This window comes from Lupinus angustifolius, chromosome LG20, assembly GCF_001865875.1.
Source record: "Lupinus angustifolius cultivar Tanjil chromosome LG20, LupAngTanjil_v1.0, whole genome shotgun sequence".
Taxonomy (NCBI): Eukaryota; Viridiplantae; Streptophyta; class Magnoliopsida; order Fabales; family Fabaceae; genus Lupinus; species Lupinus angustifolius.
Window position 1 is genome coordinate 10,793,524 of NC_032028.1, and position 21,384 is coordinate 10,814,907.

The following is a 21,384-nucleotide window of genomic DNA, read 5'->3' on the forward strand; positions in this document are numbered from 1 at the left end:
TTGCGAGGATATGTTATTTCGGGTGGTACAAAACGGCTTGGTACGGGACCTGTACTCTCGATTATTTCCGATTAGGATGTTGGATGGATATTGGTGTAAGGTGGATGATCATGACATATCATGCATACATTATCATTGGGGAAGTACATTCCCACCTGCGAGTTACAAGTATGGTGTATTTATATGTTTATGTATGTGATGTGATTATGAGTATATTGTTGATTATATGCATTACTTTATTCAGGAAATTGTGAATCAGGTTAAGTTATCATTTGATAACGATAAGTTGATTTTCCGCATTCGAGTTACTTAAAGTGATGTACCGGAAAAAGGAAGGTTTTGAAAAGGAAACAATTTTGTACAATCTCTTTATTCAAAAAAAAATTTACCCATTTTTCCGCAATGTTTTTTAGAAGTATTTTTCGGGGCGTTACAACTCCATTAGCAAGTATAAAGCAAGATTAGTAGCAAAGGGCTTTATGCAGAAGGAAAGTGTGGATTTCTCTGAGGTTTTTGCTCCTGTGGCCAGACTTGAGACAATTAGATTGATAGTTGCTATAGCAACCTAGAGTAATTGGGAGATGTGACAACTTGATGTGAAGTCAGCCTTTCTTAATGGCTCACTGATTGAGAAGGTTTACATAAAGCAACCCCCTGGATTTGTGATCAGATGCAGTGAGGACAAAATCTACAAATTGAAGAAGGCTTTGTATAGATTGAGACAAGCTTCAAGAGCTTGGAATAGAATGATTGATTCTTTCTTCTTAAAAGCAGGATTCGGGAAATGTGATGTTGAACATGGTATCTATGTTAAGCGCACAAGCAACAACCATATTCTCATCATTTGTCTGTATGTAGATGACATCCTGATTATAGGAAGCAATTCAGATGGAGTTGAGTTGATCAAGCAAAACCTGAAATCAGAATTTGAAATGTCTAATCTAGGAATGTTGTCTTACTTCCTAAGCATAGAGTTTAGACAGATTGAATGAGGAATTCTTATGCACCAAAGAAAGTATATACAAGATGTCCTAAAGAAGTTGAACATGGTTAATTGTAACTCAGCTGAGACACCAGTAGAGCCAAACATGAAACTGGACAGAGGAAACACTGAACCTGCTATAGATGGCACTGAGTTTAGACAAATGGTTGGTTGCTTGAGATTCATTTGCCATACCAGACCTGAAATCTCATTCAGTGTTGGATTGGTAAGTAGGTTTATGAGTGATCCTAGGAATCCTCATCTCATAGCAGCCAAGAGAATTCTAAGGTATCTTAGTGGTACACTTGATTTTGGAGTCTTCTTCTCCAATAAACCAGAAAAATGCATGCTGCAACTCTCTCCATATTCTGATTCAGACTGGTCTGGGGATTTGATTGAGAGAAAGAACACTATGGGCTATGTTTTCATGTTGAGTGGTTCACCAGTGTCATGGTGCTCAAAGAAACAGGAAATTGTTGCTCTTTCCACATGTGAAGCTGAGTATGTTTCAGCTTGTCATGTTGCTTGTCAAGCCTTATGGTTGAGTTCTTTACTTGAAGAGTTGATGATTGGGTTTGAAGGCACTGTGGAGCTTATTGTTGATAATTAATCAACCATTAACTTGACTAAGAATTCATTTGGTCATGGTAGAAACAAGCATATAGAAAAGAAGTATCACTTCCTTAGAGATCAAGTAGAAAAAGGCAAGATATGTTTGAAATTTTGCAAAACTGAGTTGCAAGTTGTTGATGTGATGACAAAAGCGGTTAAAGTTGGTAGATTTAGAATGTTGAGAAGGTTATTGTGTGTGATTTGCTTGTAACAAGAGATTTAGAATAGTGTTAGAAATAACTAGTTAATTAGTTTCCATTTAAAGCTAGTTTTTGAAAGTTAGTTGACAGTTGGTTGTGCACTTACTATAAATAGCTTGTGCATTGTGTTTGTTGAATAACAAAATCATTTCATTGCTGAATTCTTTTTTACTAATTCTTCATCTCTTTAAGTCATTCTTTTTCTTCTCAAAAACTCCAAGTCTCCACTTCTCTATTACTCAGCCTCACGACTTCTTCATCTTCTTCTTCTTCCTAATCTTCTTGTTGTTTTAGGCAGAGAGTGAACTCAAGTTCCTCCCACAATTGTGAATATTTAATGATTCAATTATTATATATATTTTTCTTTGTAATAGAAAATTAATATTATTGGAAAGACAAATAGTTTGTTCTCTAACCAAAGGCGAATATACACACAATAGGAATAATTAGAAACTTATATGAGTAATATATGAAGTCTTATTTAATTTTTGAAGATTATTCAAAAATCAACTCATTAATTAGTTCAATGTACTTAGTTTATAAATTAAGTGAATTGCACTTAAGATCAAAATGAAATTTGTTAAACAAGTTGAACTCGAACCTAGTATAAATCATCGCAATAGAAGTTTATAACCTTATGTGTATATTTAAAAAGATATTTTATAATAAATATATAACTTTTATATAATATATTAATATAATATTAAAGTTAAAAATTTCACATAAAATTGGTACTTTATGCGATATTCTTAATTTATTTGAAAGTCCATAAACTTAATTAAGTAAGTGATCTTGAGATTAAAAAATAAACTCCCATTAATTTAGTTTAAAACTCGACTCATACCAATACTTAATAAGGTGAACTGAGCTAAGATGATTCCTTACTTATAAATCAAATAAAATCTACTAAGAACGAACCAAAACTATAACAGACAACCGGAAAGCACCCCAATTAAATTATGATCAATTTTTCTCCATTATGAAGTATCTTCAAGGGGTTGAGAGTGCCATTGTTTTGTCTTGGGCTGTTTGGTCCAATCGTTGCTGAGCCCAACTCCAATAACTACCATTGACTTCAAATTATATATTATGAGTTGCCTCCTTTAGAATTTTTGTAATAATTTTTTGTGCTTATAAAAACAAAGAATAAAGTATATCTAATATAAGGAGATAAATTATATTTTTCAGTCACTAGAATCGTGATATGTGTCATATTTAATTAATTTTTATAAAAATATTTCTAAAACTAAATAAAATAGTACACATATTATACTTTTACTGGCCGGAAGAGATAAATTATCTTCTCGTATGAGGAGATACTTTATTCCCTGTCTCCAAAAGTTGCCCTAACACCATCGATCAAAAACTGCATTTTGGTAAAATGAAATGAGTAAATTAGTTAATGTCTAAACTTTTTATATGCATAAATGTATTAAAAATACTACTGCCAAAAAAAAAACTTTTCATGGGGCTATCTATGTGAGCGTAGTAGAACATAATGTTATATTCAACAACGTTTTTTGAAGCGCATTATAAAGTAGACATTTAACAACGCTCAATGAGTACTATTAAATGTTTACTTTCTAAATAATACAATATTTCTCTCACATATTCTATCAAACATATGACAAACATGTCCAACTCCACTACTTTATAATAGATTTGTTAAATCACCAACAATTCCAACTACATTCAACCTTAACAGATTTCAATATTATAAAATAATATATGAGTAGTGAGCTTATGCAAATTGTTCATTCTTTTCTCCTCTAATATGCAAGTCCTTACAAAATGTTCAGGTATTTGTTCATGATCAATGCAAGCTGCAAATACAAATAAAAAATGACATCTCTAAACAAATTATAAAAGTTATGAAAAAATACAAAATTAGCAGCAATTAAAAAATAACATTTACCATCATACCAAACCCTATGTTCTAAGCTAGTGAACCACAGCAAAAAACCTAAAACATCATAATTGTGTAACCTCACAACAAATAAAGATAACACTGTTAGTGAAATATTTCCACCAAATTGATCATAAATAAACTAATTATTTAAAAAAGATAGTGACTCAAATGCATCAAAAACTTGTTATTTATGGTGTAAATGCAAGCATACAGACTCAATCAAAAAGAAAAAATGAGCTAAAATAAGATAATAATTTACATTATGCTTGAAAAGAGAAACCAAAAATCTATAACTTGTTTGAAGAAAGAAACTAAAAACAAAAGAGAGAAAAATGTAACTCATGGAAAATAAAAGTAAGAGAAATAATAAACCGAATGATATGTGTTAATTGTATGTAAGGTTATGTTTTTAAATTTAAAAAGATTCTCGCTCACTAAAATAATAGTTTAACCTTGCTCACTAATGAAATGTTGTTAAGTATATGAATTTATGACATTTAACAATGTTTATTGAAACAAACACTATTAAATGTGTTACTTTTAACAACACTCACTGAAGAAGTGCTCTTAATATATGAATCTTTGATATTTAACAACGCTCACTGAAGAGTATTGTTAAATGTGTTTCTTTTAACGACGCTCATTGAAGTAAACGTTGTTAATTAAATGTGTTACTTTTAACCGCGCTTACTAAAGAAGCACTGTTAAATATATGAACATACAACTTTCAACAACGGTCATTGGAGCAAACACTTTTGAATGTATATCTACCTATCATATTTAACAACGCTTATTTCACTGAGCGCTGTTAATTCTCTTCTGCCTTACATTTAACAACGTTCAACATATTAGTGTTGTTGACTATTGTTAATATCAATTTTGGCATAGTGAAAATATATATATACTAACAATATAAAAGTTTTTTGCACTGTCATTAGATCATCAACTATTCATTTTCAATCATCATTGACTCTTTAAGAAAAGTAATCCAAATGAAATATAGATAATGTACTGAATATATATACATCTTTACACTCTTTACACTGTGATCAATATTACACTCTAAATATATCATGTCAGAGGAAAAGAGTGGACTCATGCAAAAGATGTTCCATTCAGTTTACACTGAGTAAATTAGTTAATGTGTAAACTTGTAGAGATGCGTGTTCTCAATGCAAAAAGAGGTAATGTGGTTATGATGTATTCTGAATAAGGTTCCCACAAGTATATAAATAATGAACAATTATTATACCTAACTATATTTTCTAGTATCATATAAATCATACAACATATGAAGACTCCTCAAAGGTGTGCTTCTTCCTGAGAAATTAGTGAACATCACACCCTTAATCAACCTTAGTTTATATGATTGAACATAGCAAGTTATCAGCCACACGTTATTCTCCCAAGGAGATAAGAGTCAAAGTTTTGTTCCAACAAACTCATCTTTAGTAAACCCTAAAACCTAATGTGGAAAATTAATTAGTTTCCTTTATAAACATTTTTTATTTAATGAATATTAATATAAAACCCATATTATTTTCATATGATATTAGCATTAAAAAGTAATTTAAATTTTTTGTGATCCAAAAACGTTTATTTAAAAAAATTACAAACAAAAATTACAATAAAAATGTAATTTATAAAAAAAAAACAATTTACAAAATACTATATATGTATTTAAGCTTGTGGGTGACACACTGAATATATTCATGAACACAAGAAGTGCATGTCAAGACTAAGATATTACCATGGGTCTAATTGTTTTTGAAAATATATATGGTTGGAATATGGTCTATAACTTTATATAGTGGGAGGAGGGGTTTGGCTGGTTGGGGATTAATGTTGGATACTTAGATGGTTGTGGTTTTTTAGGGATGGCTCAATGTACCACGATGTGCCATGTTTTATGTGTCTTTTTTGGATACTATAGTTAAAAGAAATATTTCCTCTCATGGTGTTAAATATCACTTAGTTAATGTTTTTTTAAAGAAAATTGATATATCATCCCACAAATATTTCTAAGAAAATTATTAATATATGTTACAAATTAATATTTTGTTTATTAATGATATTATTATTATTTTCCAATATGAGGTACAGCAAAGCAAGCATGTCATGTGGTAGTTGGATTAGTGACACACTTACACCATAGATGAGGCAGAAAAATATAATTATATAGGACCTCCCACATGGCATAAACATATATGCCCCTCTTTTTGAATAAGCAACAAAAACAACTGTTCCAAGGAAAAAGAAGCAAATTAAACCATCTCAAATACCAAAAAACCCATTTGAGAACCAGCAAGAACTCATAAAACAACAAAAACTAACCCCCACATATATATATATATATATATATCAGTGTTTTAAATTACTATTATTGTAATTGTTATCATTGTTGTTGTTACAATGTGAATTATTTTATGACAAAAATAGTTTTAAATCCTATTCGGTCTCATAGGCCTAATATGACACAAATACAATCTGATATAATTATATTGTAGTCTGATACGACTACATCATTTTCATTTTGTATCATACTACAAATGTAGTGTGATGTGGTTATAGTACGCACCACAACTGTAATATTGCGGCCTTATCACATAATACAATCCATAATTTAAATAAATTATATATATAGAGAGAATGAATTCGTTTACACTCAAGTTAAGTTACATTAATTACATTCAATCTCAACTATTCATTTTCTTAAATTCAATAAACAGAGAATTAATCCATGGGTTTTAGGGAGTTATCGCAATCAACTTCAAGAGTACAGGATCCATTTGTTGAGTCAACACAACTATTTGATGCTTTTATCTATCACTCTCACCAATTTAAAATCATATTTTTACTTGATTTTTATCAATCATTGAAGAAAGAAATACAAACAATGTCTGTATAGTACATAATATATATTATCAATCATTTATTTGTATTATATTCTTGAAGAGTTAATAATAACTAAAAAAATGAATAATGTATAATAAATTTTTTTGGGTACATATATTGAACAATAAATTGACAATATATTAAACTAAAAATAAAATTACATTAATTTTTTCTCTTAATATAGTTATTTATTGAATTAAGATTAAAATCACAATCACTCTCTCTCTCTTAATATAGTTATTTAGTGCACCCAACTACTCATTTATTATCCATTACTGCAACCACTTCCACCAAATGAAAAATAATCTTCTCCCATACCAGATGCCCTTATACACCCTTCTACATTTTTTTCCAGAACAATCAAAATGATAAGAGCAACTTCAGTGACTATTCTAAAAATTGTTCTAAACTGAATAAAAATATTTTAATTTTATTTTCCATTGTGACATTTTTATTTTTGTTATTAAATGAAAATAATTCTCGGTTATTCTTAGCAAAAAAAAAAGTGAAGAGAAAGATAGATGTTGAGGAAAAAAGTAGATGTTGTAGGACCTAAATAACATGTGAGACCCAAATAACATGTGAGGCCCAAATAAGAATGAATATTGTACTTGTTGTTGGAGATACTCTAAGAGCATCTTCAGTGATTATTCTTAAACTCATTCTTATGAAAAGAAGAACATTATTATGAAAACAAGAACATTTTTACTTTGTTTTTCATTTTGTAATTCTTATTTTAAGAATTATGTTCATAAATAAGAATAAGGAGAGAGAAATAAGAACAAAAGTTAGATTAAATGTTTGTTTAAGAATGAGGTAGATTTTGAGCCCCAAATAAAAATAAGAACGATATTTAACATAATGTGAAAAAGATAGATGTTGTTCTTATTTTATGAGATTTTATAATAGATTATAAAATAATATGTGAGATCCAAATAAGAATAAAAATAATATTTGTCATTGGAGTAGACACTCTAATTACTTCATGGAGCTAAAGGGATGGGAAAATGAAGGAGCCTTTTCCTAACAACCATCATTGCAAATGAAGTTATTGACAGAAATAAATGACATAAACAAACATATGACAATATTTTAATTTTAATAAGAGAGTAAAATTTATTCTTATGAGATAATAAATTAATCCAATAGTCACTAAAGTTATAAGAAGTGTACTATTTTTTTATTTTTTATAAATATTCTTGTAGAAAATGTTTAATGGATATATGTCATAATTGTAGTGGTTCAGTGTAATAATGATCAATGAATTCTCCCACTTACTTATAGGAAGGGATCAAAATGAGTCTAACTGAGTTGAACTAGACCTCAGTTTGGTTGAGCTTGATAATGATTTGTTCAGTCTGAAACTCGATTCGAGTTTGATACAAGTTATATTTTTAGTTCGAGTTCTACTAAATTGAAGTTCATGAATTGTTCAGCTCAACTCGAATTGATTTATTTGAATAACTCAAATAATTAATTCATTTAAAAAAAATTATGCACAAGGTTATATATATATATATATATATATATATAACATTGCTTATATATATAATAACAATAAACATAAATGCAAGAGTCATTATATAATAGCAAAACACATAAAAAATAATAATGCATGAATCATTGTTAGCAAGTGATTTAGCGTATTGGACCTTCTAGCGGTTCCAATTCTTGTTGCGGTTGATATTCTTGGTCTTATTCTTATTGCAGTTCTGATTCTTAAAATTATTGTCAATAGACTTCAGAACCGCACCAAAGAATTTCTTCTTACTATTGTTGCTAGAGACAATCAACACATCATGTGATGAGAGATTCAAAAGAGAATTTTTTTTTGGTCTTGTGTCTAAGAAGTTTTTTAAGTCCTTCCAATCACGAGGTAGTTTGTCAATAATGATAGTCACTTGAAACTGCTCATCTAGGAGCATACCTTCATAATGATTTCATAAGCAATTATCTGTATCTTATGAGACTGAGATTCTATTGATTTATCACCAATCAACTTTTAGTCCCAACTTTCTCACTATCATATTTTTCTCAATAACATACAAAATTAATTTGGCAGACTTGTATAAGATATTACAATCATAGAATTCATAAGACAATTCATTCAGAATAAAATTCTTACATATGTAATCATTTTCATTCCAGAGAGATATCTCAATTGCCACTTTATCATTCTTGTATTTTTCAGCTTTTCTCTTGCACCACTTGGTCATCAGTTTTCATAATATAGACAACTTTTCTCATGGTGAGAAAGAATTTCATCTTATGTTATCACCATTTGAATTTGTCCTATCAAACCGAAACGGTTTGTTAAGGTCAAAGTTTTTCGACCGAGTAATATTCTCTGTGAATGTCATTGCAACACAAAACTTCTTAAAGTTGTTGGTTATGTGGCTTGCAATAATTCTAAAGGACACCAATGAAATATTATCGACAGAGTCACGACAAGGTTGATCGCTCTCTTTAAATTGTTTTGTGGTACTCCCAAAATGTGTAAGCAAACTATCAAACATGTCGTCCCCAAGATAAAATAGGTCAGTTCTAATTCTTAGTGCACTATAAGAACCGACATCAAATTCACTCACAATATGACTATCAGTGTCAATTCTTGAAATACCCACAATATGACTATCTGTGACAATTATCGAAATTCCACTTTTCCACAATCTAGCTAATAATGTCAATTCTCGAAATTTCCACAATTTGGTTGTTTGTGTCAATTCTAGTACTACGAAAAGAAAGAGGGGGAAGTGAGTCGTAAATGCTTTGACAAAGATTATGAGGGAGGAAGAAAAGTTGAGGAAATACTCTCAACAAGGACGAGTATTTCTGAATAGGGGTTCTATTTATACGTTGAATCCCCCAACGACGAAGTCGATCTAAGCCGAACATGACACGAGTTGAGCTAGCTTGACAGTGACAGATGTGGTGTGTGTGTGTGGGGTTGTTTGTCTGAGTCCTTCCCATCATAAAACCCGTTGTACCCCATGGGGCACACTCCTTAGAGAGCATTAAAGGCTTATAAAGCCTTTCAAAGTCTCCCCTCCAGTGGGACTTGGGGTTTTTCATGGGCAAATAATATATTCTCAAACTCAATCCTCCTATCAATCTTCTTACACGCAAGAAAATGACATATGTTATAAAATGATACTTTCATAATTAATGATTGATTTTCAAGTGACATATGTCAGTTTCTTATGGTAGGATGAATTGTATAAGGATTTAGTACAATGATATAATATTACTATTTTCCATTTAAAACCCAAAAATCTTCTTAATGTGACATTAAAATGACCAAATTAGAATAGATTTTATTCATAGTCGATTGAAAATTTAGAATTGAAGATTTTCTTTAGATAATAATTATCAACAATCAGCATACCTAATATGAAATATAGACTTCATTCCCTTAACATGATTGGGATATGTATGATAACACTTGATTCTAAGTTACCTATCTAAAAGGGTGAGATTATATGTCTTTATTTTTGTCTCAGTCTAATGAAGAAAAATTAATGAATTAAAAATAAAAATTCTAAAAATACAAATTAAAATGTTTATATTACTTAGAGGAAGCTGATTGGCTAGAGACATGAGGACATAATGCTTTAAAAAACAAAGGGAAATATAACTTTGAATAACACATTTATCTTTTTAATTATATTGAAATTACACTTTTGACATTAGAAACAAAAGTAAAAACATGCATTTGTCTATTCATTAATGAAGATAGTCTTTGTTCCATTTTGGGACACACGATCCCTATTCATCTAAAAGTATGGAATCCATATTTTGTTCCAAAAAATGTACCACTCTATGTGTCACCTACTTGTGATTGATTTGAAAAAAAATATTTATGCTAAAAATTTAATAATCAAGTATTTTCATGACCAATCACAAGTGATAACATATCAAATTGTGCACATTTTGGGACCAAAAATGTCATATCCTAAAATTAAATGTAGAAAAGGAACAATGATCTTCTCAATTAATGGAAATATAAATACTTGATTTTACTTGTATTTTCAATGACAAAAATCTCATTTCATTATATATAAAAGGATAAAAATGTCTTACCATATATCACTACGCCAAAATAGCAAAACAAATTGCTTAAAATTGTTATCTAATGGCGTTTTTGGGGCGCTTTTCATGTGACCGCAGTAGTACATAAGGTTATATTCAACAATATTTTTTAAAGCGCGGTAGAAAGTAGACATTTAACAGCGCTCACTCAAGCAAACGCTTTTAAATGTCTACTTACTAAATAAGACAATATTTCTCTCAGACATTCTATCAAACACATGACAAACATGTCCAACTCCACCACATTTATAAGAGATTTGTTAAATCACCAACGACTCGAGCTACATTCAACCTTAACAGATTCCAATAATGAGATCTTATGCAAATTGTTCATTTTTTCCTGCAATATGCAAGTCCTTACAAAGTGTACATGTGTTCCTCAATGATCAATGCAAGTTGCAAATACAAATAAAAATGTCATCTCTAAACAAATTGCAAAAGTTATGAAAAAAAATATATAAAATTAGCAGCAATTAAGAAAGAATATTCACCATTATACTCAAACCTTGTGTTCTAAACCAGTGAACCATAGCCAAAAACCTAGAATACCATAGTCGTATAACTTCACAACAAATAAAGATTACACTATTAGTAAAATGTTTCCACCAAATTGGTCATAAATAAATTAATTATTAAAAAAATAACTATTCAAAAGCATTAAAAACTTGTTATTTATGGTGTAAATGCAAATATCAAGACTTAGTCAAAAAGAAATAAATGAGCTAAAATAAGAACGATTTACCTTATGTGTCAAGAGAAAAACCAAAAACCGATAACTTGCTTGAAGAGAGAAACTAAAACAAAAGAGAAAACAATGTAACTCATAGAGAAAAAGAAAAGTAAGAGAAATAATAAACTGATTGATATGTGTATTATTGTATATGAGGTTTTGCTTTTGAGTTTGAAAAAATTCTCACTCACTAAAACAAATGTTTAACAACGCTTATTGAAGAAGTGTTGTTAAATATATGAAGTATGACATTTAACAGCGTTTACTTCAATTAGCACTGTTAAATATAACACTTTTAAAAGCGCCCACCGAAAAAGTGTTGTTAAATATACGAATGTATGATCTTTAACAACATTTTCTTCAATAAGCATTGTTAAAGATAATACATTTAACATCGCTTTCTTACATGAAAGTTGTAAGTTCTCTTTCACTTTATATTTAATAGCGTTCAACATATAAATGTTGTTAAATGGACATTGTTAAATACCAATTCTGACATAGTACATGTTTTCCTTTATTTTTTGTAATACTTAGAGGTGGAGGATAATTAGAGGAGGATCATTAGAGGAGGTGGATCAAAATTGAATTGTAAACAAAAACAATAAAACCACATTAGTAGATTTCTTTTTTTTTTTTTTTTTTTGGTAAAACTTACTATAAAAGTAGATTTTATTCTGTTTCTTTTTTCCTTTTGAAAAAACAATTAGTAAGATACCAACTTTGCGAACAGGTGCAATGGTTGATAATAGTTACCATATTTAGATTATTGCACCTTTTCTTTAGTAGGAATATATTATTACCAATTTTTTCAACCTTTCCATCTTGCACTTCTTGATACCTATAAATACAAACCATCATACGATAGATTTATTATACTTCACAAGTCACAACGTAACATCTAATATTCACCAAAAATAGTCATGGCATGCAACAACTCTGACATGCTTTCTCCCATGCATGAATCATTACTTGTTCCCATTGTTTCCTACCTTCCATTCAAAGAAGCGGCTAGGACTTGCACCCTTTCAAAACAGTGGAAGGATGTTTGGAAATGCACTAAGAGCATTGAGTTCAACGAACTCTTCTTTGTAAAATATGGTGATGATTTTGATGATGAAACCAGAGAAGCACAAAGAAGAGTTTTTCTCAATTTCATCACTCACTGGATCACAAACTACCAAGAGAATGTTGTGCACAAGTTTTCTCTCAAGGTTTCAGACCCTGAGAATATTCGTGATGTTATAGAACGATGTGTTGCTTTTGCAACACAACATGCAACGAAAGAGTTAGGGCTTGATTTCTCTCATCCAAAATGGGAGGAGATTGACTTTGAAATCCATGATGCTTTATTTGATTTGCCAAACCATGTCTATGGCATTGCATCAATTGAATCGTTGAAGTTGTATTCATGCAATTTTTCTTTGTCTAAGTTGCTTAACTTCGAAGCACTCAAGGATGTTTCTTTGGGTTGGATTGAATTAGCAATTGACACTGTGAAGACCTTGTTATATACTTGTAATACCATTGAAACCCTAAGTCTGAAGAAGTGTTGGAATCTGGAACATTTTGATTTGAGTGATAAAAAACTTGGGTTAAGAAGATTGGTCATAGATAAGTGCCACTTTGATTGTGATTATATAGCATTTAGTGCACCGAATCTTAAGTTCTTGAAATTCTCGGGCTTAGTGGGAAGTTTTGATATAGATATACAACAAGATGTTATGGAAGAGGCTGAAATTGACTTTGCCCTAATGTCCGAATTTGATGAAAAAGAATTTGGCAATGAACTTTACACATTGTTGGAACATCTCTATTCTGTTAGAAAGTTGACAGTTGATAGTTACTTACTTCAGGTACTCTTTTTCCCTTTTTCCCTTCAATATATTTGTTATATAATAATATTTGTGATCATTAGTTCCACGTCAATATCCTATATTATTCATGATATAAGTATCATAGGGACAATAATCCACTAATTTGTTTAATTGTCTCAAAGTAATGTGATTTTGGAATTGTCTTCTGTGATATAGAATTTGAAATTTTTGGACATCATTTGATTTATTTTATTGCTTTTCTTTGATAATTTTTATAAATTGTAGCATATGCATAAACTAATAATATTTTTACTGACAAATATAGATTATCCCAAAGCATGTCCATACCAATAATATTGAAAGAAAAATATAAAAATAATGAACATTTTTTTAATTAATTTATCATTTTTTATTAGTATGAGACATGATTTAATATACAGTTTAAGACATCAAATCATTGTCTATCTGGTCCCCTAAAATTATGTATATCTAATGTTTAGATTGGCAATCCTTGCGTTTTTTGCCCATTATATATTTTCTATATATGGTTAAAAACTTCTTTAATCATTTTGTGATTTATTTAATGTATGAAAGGTTATTCAAAATGGAGATGAAACCATGCGAATTCAATGTGGTTTAAATGTAAGACATTTGACAATGAAGACTCAACTGCATCCTCAAGAATTGTGTGGATTTCGTTTCCTTCTTTTTAGTTCCCCTATGTTAGAGAAACTCACTTTGGAAATAGACCCTCAAATAATACTTCCTGTAAGTAAATTATTGTACTTTAGACTTTATATCTTTGATTATATTTATACACATCAAAACTATAACTTTAACCAAACTCTTATTCATATTGAAATTACAGGATTATAAACCTCCATATGATGTTGACCTTAAAAATTTCTGGCATGGGCCTCAAATAGTATACCGATGCTTGATAAAAACACTTAAGGTGGTGGAGGTGAATAGATTTAGAGGAACAATGGATGAACTTTGTGCTATATTCTATTTAATTAAAGTTGGGGAAGTTTTGGAAAAGATGATTATAAGTGTAGAAAAGGATGAACATGTTGAAAGGCATTGCACTTTGGCAAGGAAATTGCTTCCTGTTACCCCAGCTTCAAAGAAATTGGAGATATCGATTAAATGATGACCGATTCAAATTTCTCTCTCTTACTCTCAAGAAGAAAGTTGTTATTTTATCCTCTTGATTTTAAGGATGAAGTGTCATTTTACTTGTGACTTATTATTATGTAATGTATCATTCAATTATTATGGGAGCAGTTATGAGTAAAAGTGATTTCTTGTTTAAGAGTTAGTATCTTTAAGAGAGCTTTAAAAAATAAAGAGAAATACATTTTTTAATACCATATTTATCATTTTGGTTGTAATGAAATTATACTTTTATCACTAAAACAAGTGCAAAAACATATATTTATCTATCCAAAGAGTATCTTGTGGTGTCAAAGATTGAAATTGGTTAAGCTTTTTGACTCAAATAATGTATAAGAAACGGGCAAAGGCTTACTTGGATATGATTTGTCCCAAGTAATTGTAGTAATTTAGCATGTGACATATGGTCTCCTCAATCTCAAAATATAAGATGTAGTTTCTCATCTGTTCTAATTTTTTCTCTCCCACCTTAATTAAAATATAAGATCTAATTTTTTTTCTCTCCCACCTTAATTTAGCATCCTTTCTTGAAATAGACATCTTTTATGTATCACTATCTTCAACAACTTCATATCGTTGGGGTGGTGGCGCAGTTGGCTAGCGCGTAGGTCTCATAGCTACTGAGTGATCCTGAGGTCGAGAGTTCGAGCCTCTCTCACCCCAATTTTTTTATTTTTCAGCAAAAACAAGGGGGAAAGTGGAGACTATAACACGTGAGGAAATAAACACAATATTCATAAAGGAATCTATGGTAGAGAATTATATATTAAAAAGTTGTGAGTTCAAAATATAATATTAATATGTCAATGTAACATTTGACTTTATATTATTATTCAGATATTTATTATTTTATATGATTAATATATTTGGGAAATGTTTAATACAGTAATAAAGATATATTAGAGAGAGTATGTTGTTTGATTGACACATTATATAGAAAAGCAACAACATAATAACTTGTAAATACTCATTTTGTTTCTTTATAAAATACTTTAATAATAATAAATAGATAAGTTCTTAACTAATTCTCAAATTCTATATAAATTTGTTAAAAAATATTTCATAATAGATAATAAAATATATTCTCATATAAAAAGATAGATTGTTCCTTCAAGTCATTAAAATCATAACACATATCTTATTTTTGTTATAATTTTAATGGGAGTAGGATATAACTTATATCCTCTATCCTCTTATAAGAAAATAATTTATCTTCTTCGGAATAAGGATTGAAGTGTTATCGTTAGTTATGTAAACTAATGTTATTTGGAACTAGACAATACTATCAATCATTAAAATTGATTCTCTTTGGTTGAATTGTGAACCATACACTTTATTGGTTTGAGCTGCTCATCCAATTAGTTTTACATAAAAAATGGATTAACATATTAACTTTGATAGCTTTAAGCCTAAAATTGGTGTATTAGATTATCAGATCACTTGAACCAATCAATTTTAAAAAAAACCAAACGACACTGTTTTGAGATGGAAAAATATTAAGTGTTTTTAGTTTATTTCTAATTATGAATATCATTTATTAGGTTATATTATAATAAATTTTAGTTATTTAATTAAATTTTAAACTTATTGTTACAACTAAAATGTAAATCTATATTGTTTAATTATGTTTTCAAATTCCTTTTGACATTTTTGTGAGTAAAAATTTATTAATTGGTTATTTAATTAGATATTTCTATTATAATAATATTTTAAAACTTATTTGTTCACTTTTATTATAATTAAAGTGTAAACTTATATTGTTTAATTATGTTTTCAAATTCCTTGTGACATTTATTGATATTTGATAAGATATTTGTATAATAAAAATATTTTTAAATTTGAAGTATAAAATTAATAAATATATTAATTATTATTATGAATATTTTAGATTTTTTTTAACGAAAACTGAGTGAACCAACCCATATAACTCATTTACTCAATAATCGGTATGAGCTCAATAACTCTTAACATAAAATCCATTTCAAATAAGCAGGAACATCCCCGCCTAAATCAGATTGAGATTATGGTCCATATCAAAACGCTCCTGGTCCCAGACGCAGACGCAGGGTCCGTTTCTATTTCTTAATTAAACAAAGATTGATTCATCTTTGTAATTGTAACGGTCACTTCCCACTTTTTTCAAATAAATAATAATATTTACTATTTATTAATGAACGGAAAAAACAAGAACAAAACAAAACAAAAAAAGAAGCTTTTCATGTTTTGTTTACCGTTACCTTCCCTAACTCACCATAAACCAATGTATTTTATGAACTACCTCATTTCTCAAACCTTCTTCTTCCTCTTGTAGCCATTGTTGTTCCCGAAATACCCCTCTCTCTCACCCTTCATGGGTTGTTTTCTTGCTTGTTTTGGTTCCTCCAAAAGCACAAGAATAAAACAACACAGTAGCCCCAAGGTTTGTGAAATTTATACCCTTTTCAATTCTTTCTGTTACCCTTTCTTGTTTCCTTCTCAAAGATTGTTTCTTTTTGTTTCATGTTTTAGATGTTAGAAAAAAAATTGTCTTTTTTTTTCTTCTTGTTTGCGAGGATAAGACTGCTTATTTATCGTCGGAGAATCGTGTAATGGGCTGCCTTTTTTTTTACTATGTTTTTTTCTAGCAATAGGAGCTAAGTTTTTTCAATTTTGACCTTGCTTCAGAGAAATAGTTGTGGCAGGCCACAGCAGCAATGTGTCTCTTCTGTTCAGGATCACTCCAACACCACTCATGTTACCCCTTCATTGCAAAATCAGTAAGCAAATCAATCTCCACTAACCATTTTCAATTTCATTTTCATTCATTACCTTCAATATAGCATTGTTTTAGTTCTTAAAATTTTATGTAGCTTCATATTGGTCCGTTAGGAAATTAATTAACATAATTTGTCCCTGAACAATGATATGGATCCTTCTAATTCTTAAAGTCGGGGACTAATATAATTAATTTATACAGTTTCATAACTTTCAAAGACTAAAAGGAAGCTCACTGGAGGCTTAGAAATGAATGCATTAGGACGAAAGTTGAAGTAGATTTTATTATGGAAAAAATGTTAGAATGTGCCTTAGGTGGTCTAAACAGAGGAGACTTTTAGAATGTCAGTAAGGATGTTAGATGAAACAATGATTTGTCAATGAATCAGATCCATAATAGAACATTATGGCTTTGTTTGATTCATGTACATATATAATTTTTTTATTGGTTGTTGTTCTACATATATAATTTATTTTACATTTTGAATGATGTAGTGATAAAAGTGAGGAGCAACTAAGTGTGAGTACAGGGTCTTCTTCACAACTTCAGTAAGCAAAACAATCTTTTTTCATTACTTTCAGCTCTGTTACCTTCTATTTTTGTGATTTTTATGTGAGTAGATTAGCACTTTTTATTTTATTGTTGATTAGATAAGTTTTATCTTTACTTATATTTTTTTTAATGCAGTAGGGATAAAAGTGAGGAGCAACTAAGTGTGAGTACCAGAAAGAAAGTAACTTTTGATTCCAATGTCAAAACCTATGAGCCTATTCTACAGGATGAAGAACCTGAGAAGAAGAACATTGCTGAAGGAAAGGTAGAAGGTTTGTCAGAAAAGCCAACCCAATCAAAGTCCTCTTCTTTCTCTGAAGATAGTTCTGTGACTTCAACCGGCTCTTACCCTCCAAACCATAGGTACCAGAATTGTCGTGACAGCGACGATGAAGTTGAAGATGACGAATTGGACTATGAGGCTAGTGATCTCAGTGATGATGAGGAAGGTGATAATGAGGAGTTTGAAGATGGAATGGTGTACTCAAGTCCAATCCAAATGTGTGATAATAGTGATGATGTGAACTCAATGGGGTTGAACTCGAATCCAAATGCTAGAGACAGAAGTGTTTATGTGCATCCTGTGCTAAACCCAGTTGAAAATCTCACTCAGTGGAAAGTGGTGAAGTCTAAAAGAACGAAACCATTGAGTCCTCAGAAAGAGAATTACATTTCTTCCAATCATGAGTCGAAAAATGCATATGGTACAGAAGAAGAACCAAGTACCAAGGAAGTAGCTTTCAACTTCAATTCAGACACTGACATATCAAGGAAGTTGAAACAGGAGATCTCAGTTGATTCTAGCCTCTCGAATTGGTTGGTTTCGCCCGAAACTACACCTGTTAACAAACCTGGCTTAGTGCCTTGTTATGCAGGAACACCTGACAGAACTACTTCACAAGGTTCTGCCGTAAGCCGTGAAGATAGACCTATTTTAGGTGCATTAACTCTTGATGAGATAAGGCAATTTTCAGCTAATTCGTCGCCAAGGAAGTCGCCTAGCCAGAGTCCAGTTGATATGCCGATAATCGGCACTGTTGGGACCTACTGGAATTTCACAGACTCTGCTGAGGATTCTAACTCAGTCTCTCGCTTCAAAGGAATTCCAAACACAACAAGCAAGTATAGAGAGGTAAAGATGTAGCGATACTTCACGAATAAATTCGGCATTATTAGTGTGTGAGGTTAAATTCTGATTTGGACTGAACTGGTTTTGCAGGATAAGAGAGTGAATTGGCACTCAACACCATTTGAGAAAAGGCTAGAGAAAGCTCTGAGTGAAGGTGCTGCAGAAGCTGCTTCTACTTATGTTCCTCATGTATTTTAATTTTAAACTAGTTTGCATTGGTGTGGTTTTTGGGTGCAGTATAGTGTTGGAAATGGATTTTTTAATTCTTTTATGGATATGATAAAGTGTGATGCTTACTTAGTTGTTGTAATTTGTAATTGGATTAATTTGATCATGTGTTTTATCTATATATTATGCCTCCATCTCTAATGAAATCCAGAGAATACCTGATGTTCCAAAAAAGTGTATCACTCCACATTGAGTAATATACTTTGTGGGACAACAAATGTAATCCCAATAAAATCCGTAAGAGTGTAATTGCACTGTGCTGTTGATAATTATATGTACTACTTTCAACCTCTGATAATTTTGATATAACATTACTAGAACTATATATGCAGCATATATTACAAATCCATTCTTATAAATATGTTGTTTTACTTGTGGATTCTCAATTTTATCATCCTACTTGCAGTTAATTTGTGCATCTGGCCACTGTGGCAGTTTCTTGAGCTGATCTTCCTTTGCTCACAAAATCAGTAATTCCAGCACTTTTTACTCTCAGGATAGAAAGAGATAGCTTAATATCTGACATTAATTGGAGAAGATCTCACTCTGCAAATGACGGATTTTATATATAAAATGTATATACCGACCGTTTAAAAGTTTTGTATAGTGTCCCTATATCATCTATCATTCATGTTTAATCATCATCTCTATAAAAGTAATATAAATAATGGATGATACATTGTGTATAAGTCTTTATATTGATAATGCATTGATATTAAAAAATATATATAGTACAACTAAAACTTAATTGAGATGTACATATTTAACCTATGATTTTATTTGAATGGTGTTGAAATTGGTTGAAAATGATGAGCTTTTGAAGTGGTTTTAATGCATATTAATGAGACCATTTATGGTGACTTTTGAGTTTATAAAATGAAAAAACTCACTAGTCTCACATTTCTTAGAGAATGGAAGTTTGAAGGCTTTATAAGCCTTAAGTTTCATTATTGGGGTGTGCCTTAAGAGATACAATAGGTTTTGTGAGTGGGTGCGGACTTGGGTCCAACATTGTTTTTAAATAAACATTTATTTATTTTTGGGCTATGTGGCCTTGGATCGTGTGTTGACCAAGTCAACACACGCATTCCTGGCCGTACGATGATATGATCATTAGTGTTTTTGCAGCATGAAAGCTGTTTTATCCTGGGGACAACGTGGTTGATAGTCTGCTTACACATTTTTAACAGTATTACGAAAAGTCTTAAAGAGAGCAATCTGGCTATGACTCAACCAGTAAAAATTATCTCGTGATATTCAAAATTGTTAAGAGCTACGCAAACAACAATGAGCAGTAGCTCCCCCTAACTCCCACCAAACATATTTTCTAAGCATATATATATATATATTACTCCTCTATATTAATTGTTGGTTATCAAATACTAAATAGTTTTAACTTTTAATATCTAAATTGTTCTTTTTCATTTCTGTTATATCAAATATGCTCCTTATTATTAGATCACTTAAGCACATAATCTTAGGTTTGATTACTGGATTCATATACATGCAAAAATATATTGAGAAATGTTTGTAATTAAGCTTTTGACCATGTCTTAGGAGAATAGGCTCTCCTCATTCGACAATTTCCCCTACCAATTATTTAAGATATATTTAAAGCTAAACTCAACACAGTAAACATCTGTCAACAACTAACAAGTTTTTATCCTATTAAATGGGAATGAATTGAATAATATTATAATACTTTATCATAAGATTTAAAATCTATGTACTGGCAGTATAATTTTTTTTATATTATTAGCACATTATACACTATTGATTTATAATATTTTTATTTGAAAGTCAATGATAGTTAACATATGAATGGTGATAATTTGCTAACAGTAGGAGTGTTCAAATCCAGACCGGTCCAAAAATAAAAATCGAAAATCAATCTAAAATAGACTGAAACTGCAAAAATTGAATGTGTTTGGATTGCGTTGGACATATTTTTTAAAGATCGATTGGTCCAGTATGGATTTTGGTTTCACCTCTTGGATCCAGATCAAACCGAATTAGTATGTAAAGTTTAAGTGTGTAATACTTTTAAATGTCTTCCAAACTTAATCTTAAGTTCCAACTCCAAAATTGTACATATAATTTATTTGTTATATTCTATAACACATATATATACATATATATGTTATTATGTTTTAAATCATATTAATTATATTTAATACACTTGTTGTGAAAGTATTATTGTTATTAATCATCAATGAAACACTCTAACTGTTAAAATTACGTTGCAAATTCTCATATTGTTATTATTGATATCTTGTTGTTTTATTGTCTTGTTGTTATTGATGTCTTATTATT

At 30.1% G+C, this 21,384-nt stretch overlaps 2 protein-coding genes and 1 non-coding gene across 4 annotated transcripts; all 3 read left to right on the forward strand.

Moving 5' to 3' along the window:
• Positions 12,338 to 14,384, forward strand: LOC109335485 (F-box protein At3g62230-like). Its single transcript, XM_019571619.1, has 3 exons — positions 12,338 to 13,270; positions 13,826 to 13,999; positions 14,100 to 14,384. Exons 1-3 carry the CDS (start codon positions 12,338 to 12,340, stop codon positions 14,382 to 14,384), a joined length of 1,392 nt encoding a protein of 463 aa, XP_019427164.1.
• TRNAM-CAU lies at positions 14,986 to 15,070 on the forward strand. Its single transcript is given in 2 exon segments — positions 14,986 to 15,023; positions 15,035 to 15,070. It is a non-coding gene; the product is annotated as a tRNA-Met (tRNA).
• LOC109336760 (protein JASON-like) lies at positions 16,661 to 19,207 on the forward strand. Of its 2 annotated transcripts, XM_019573557.1 has the most exons (5): positions 16,661 to 16,826; positions 17,072 to 17,163; positions 17,657 to 17,710; positions 17,853 to 18,846; positions 18,934 to 19,207. In XM_019573557.1, exons 1-5 carry the CDS (start codon positions 16,758 to 16,760, stop codon positions 19,039 to 19,041), a joined length of 1,317 nt encoding a protein of 438 aa, XP_019429102.1. In that variant the 5' UTR covers positions 16,661 to 16,757; the 3' UTR covers positions 19,042 to 19,207. The 2 variants fall into 2 exon arrangements, with proteins under 2 accessions (XP_019429102.1, XP_019429103.1); XM_019573558.1 differs by lacking the exon at positions 17,657 to 17,710.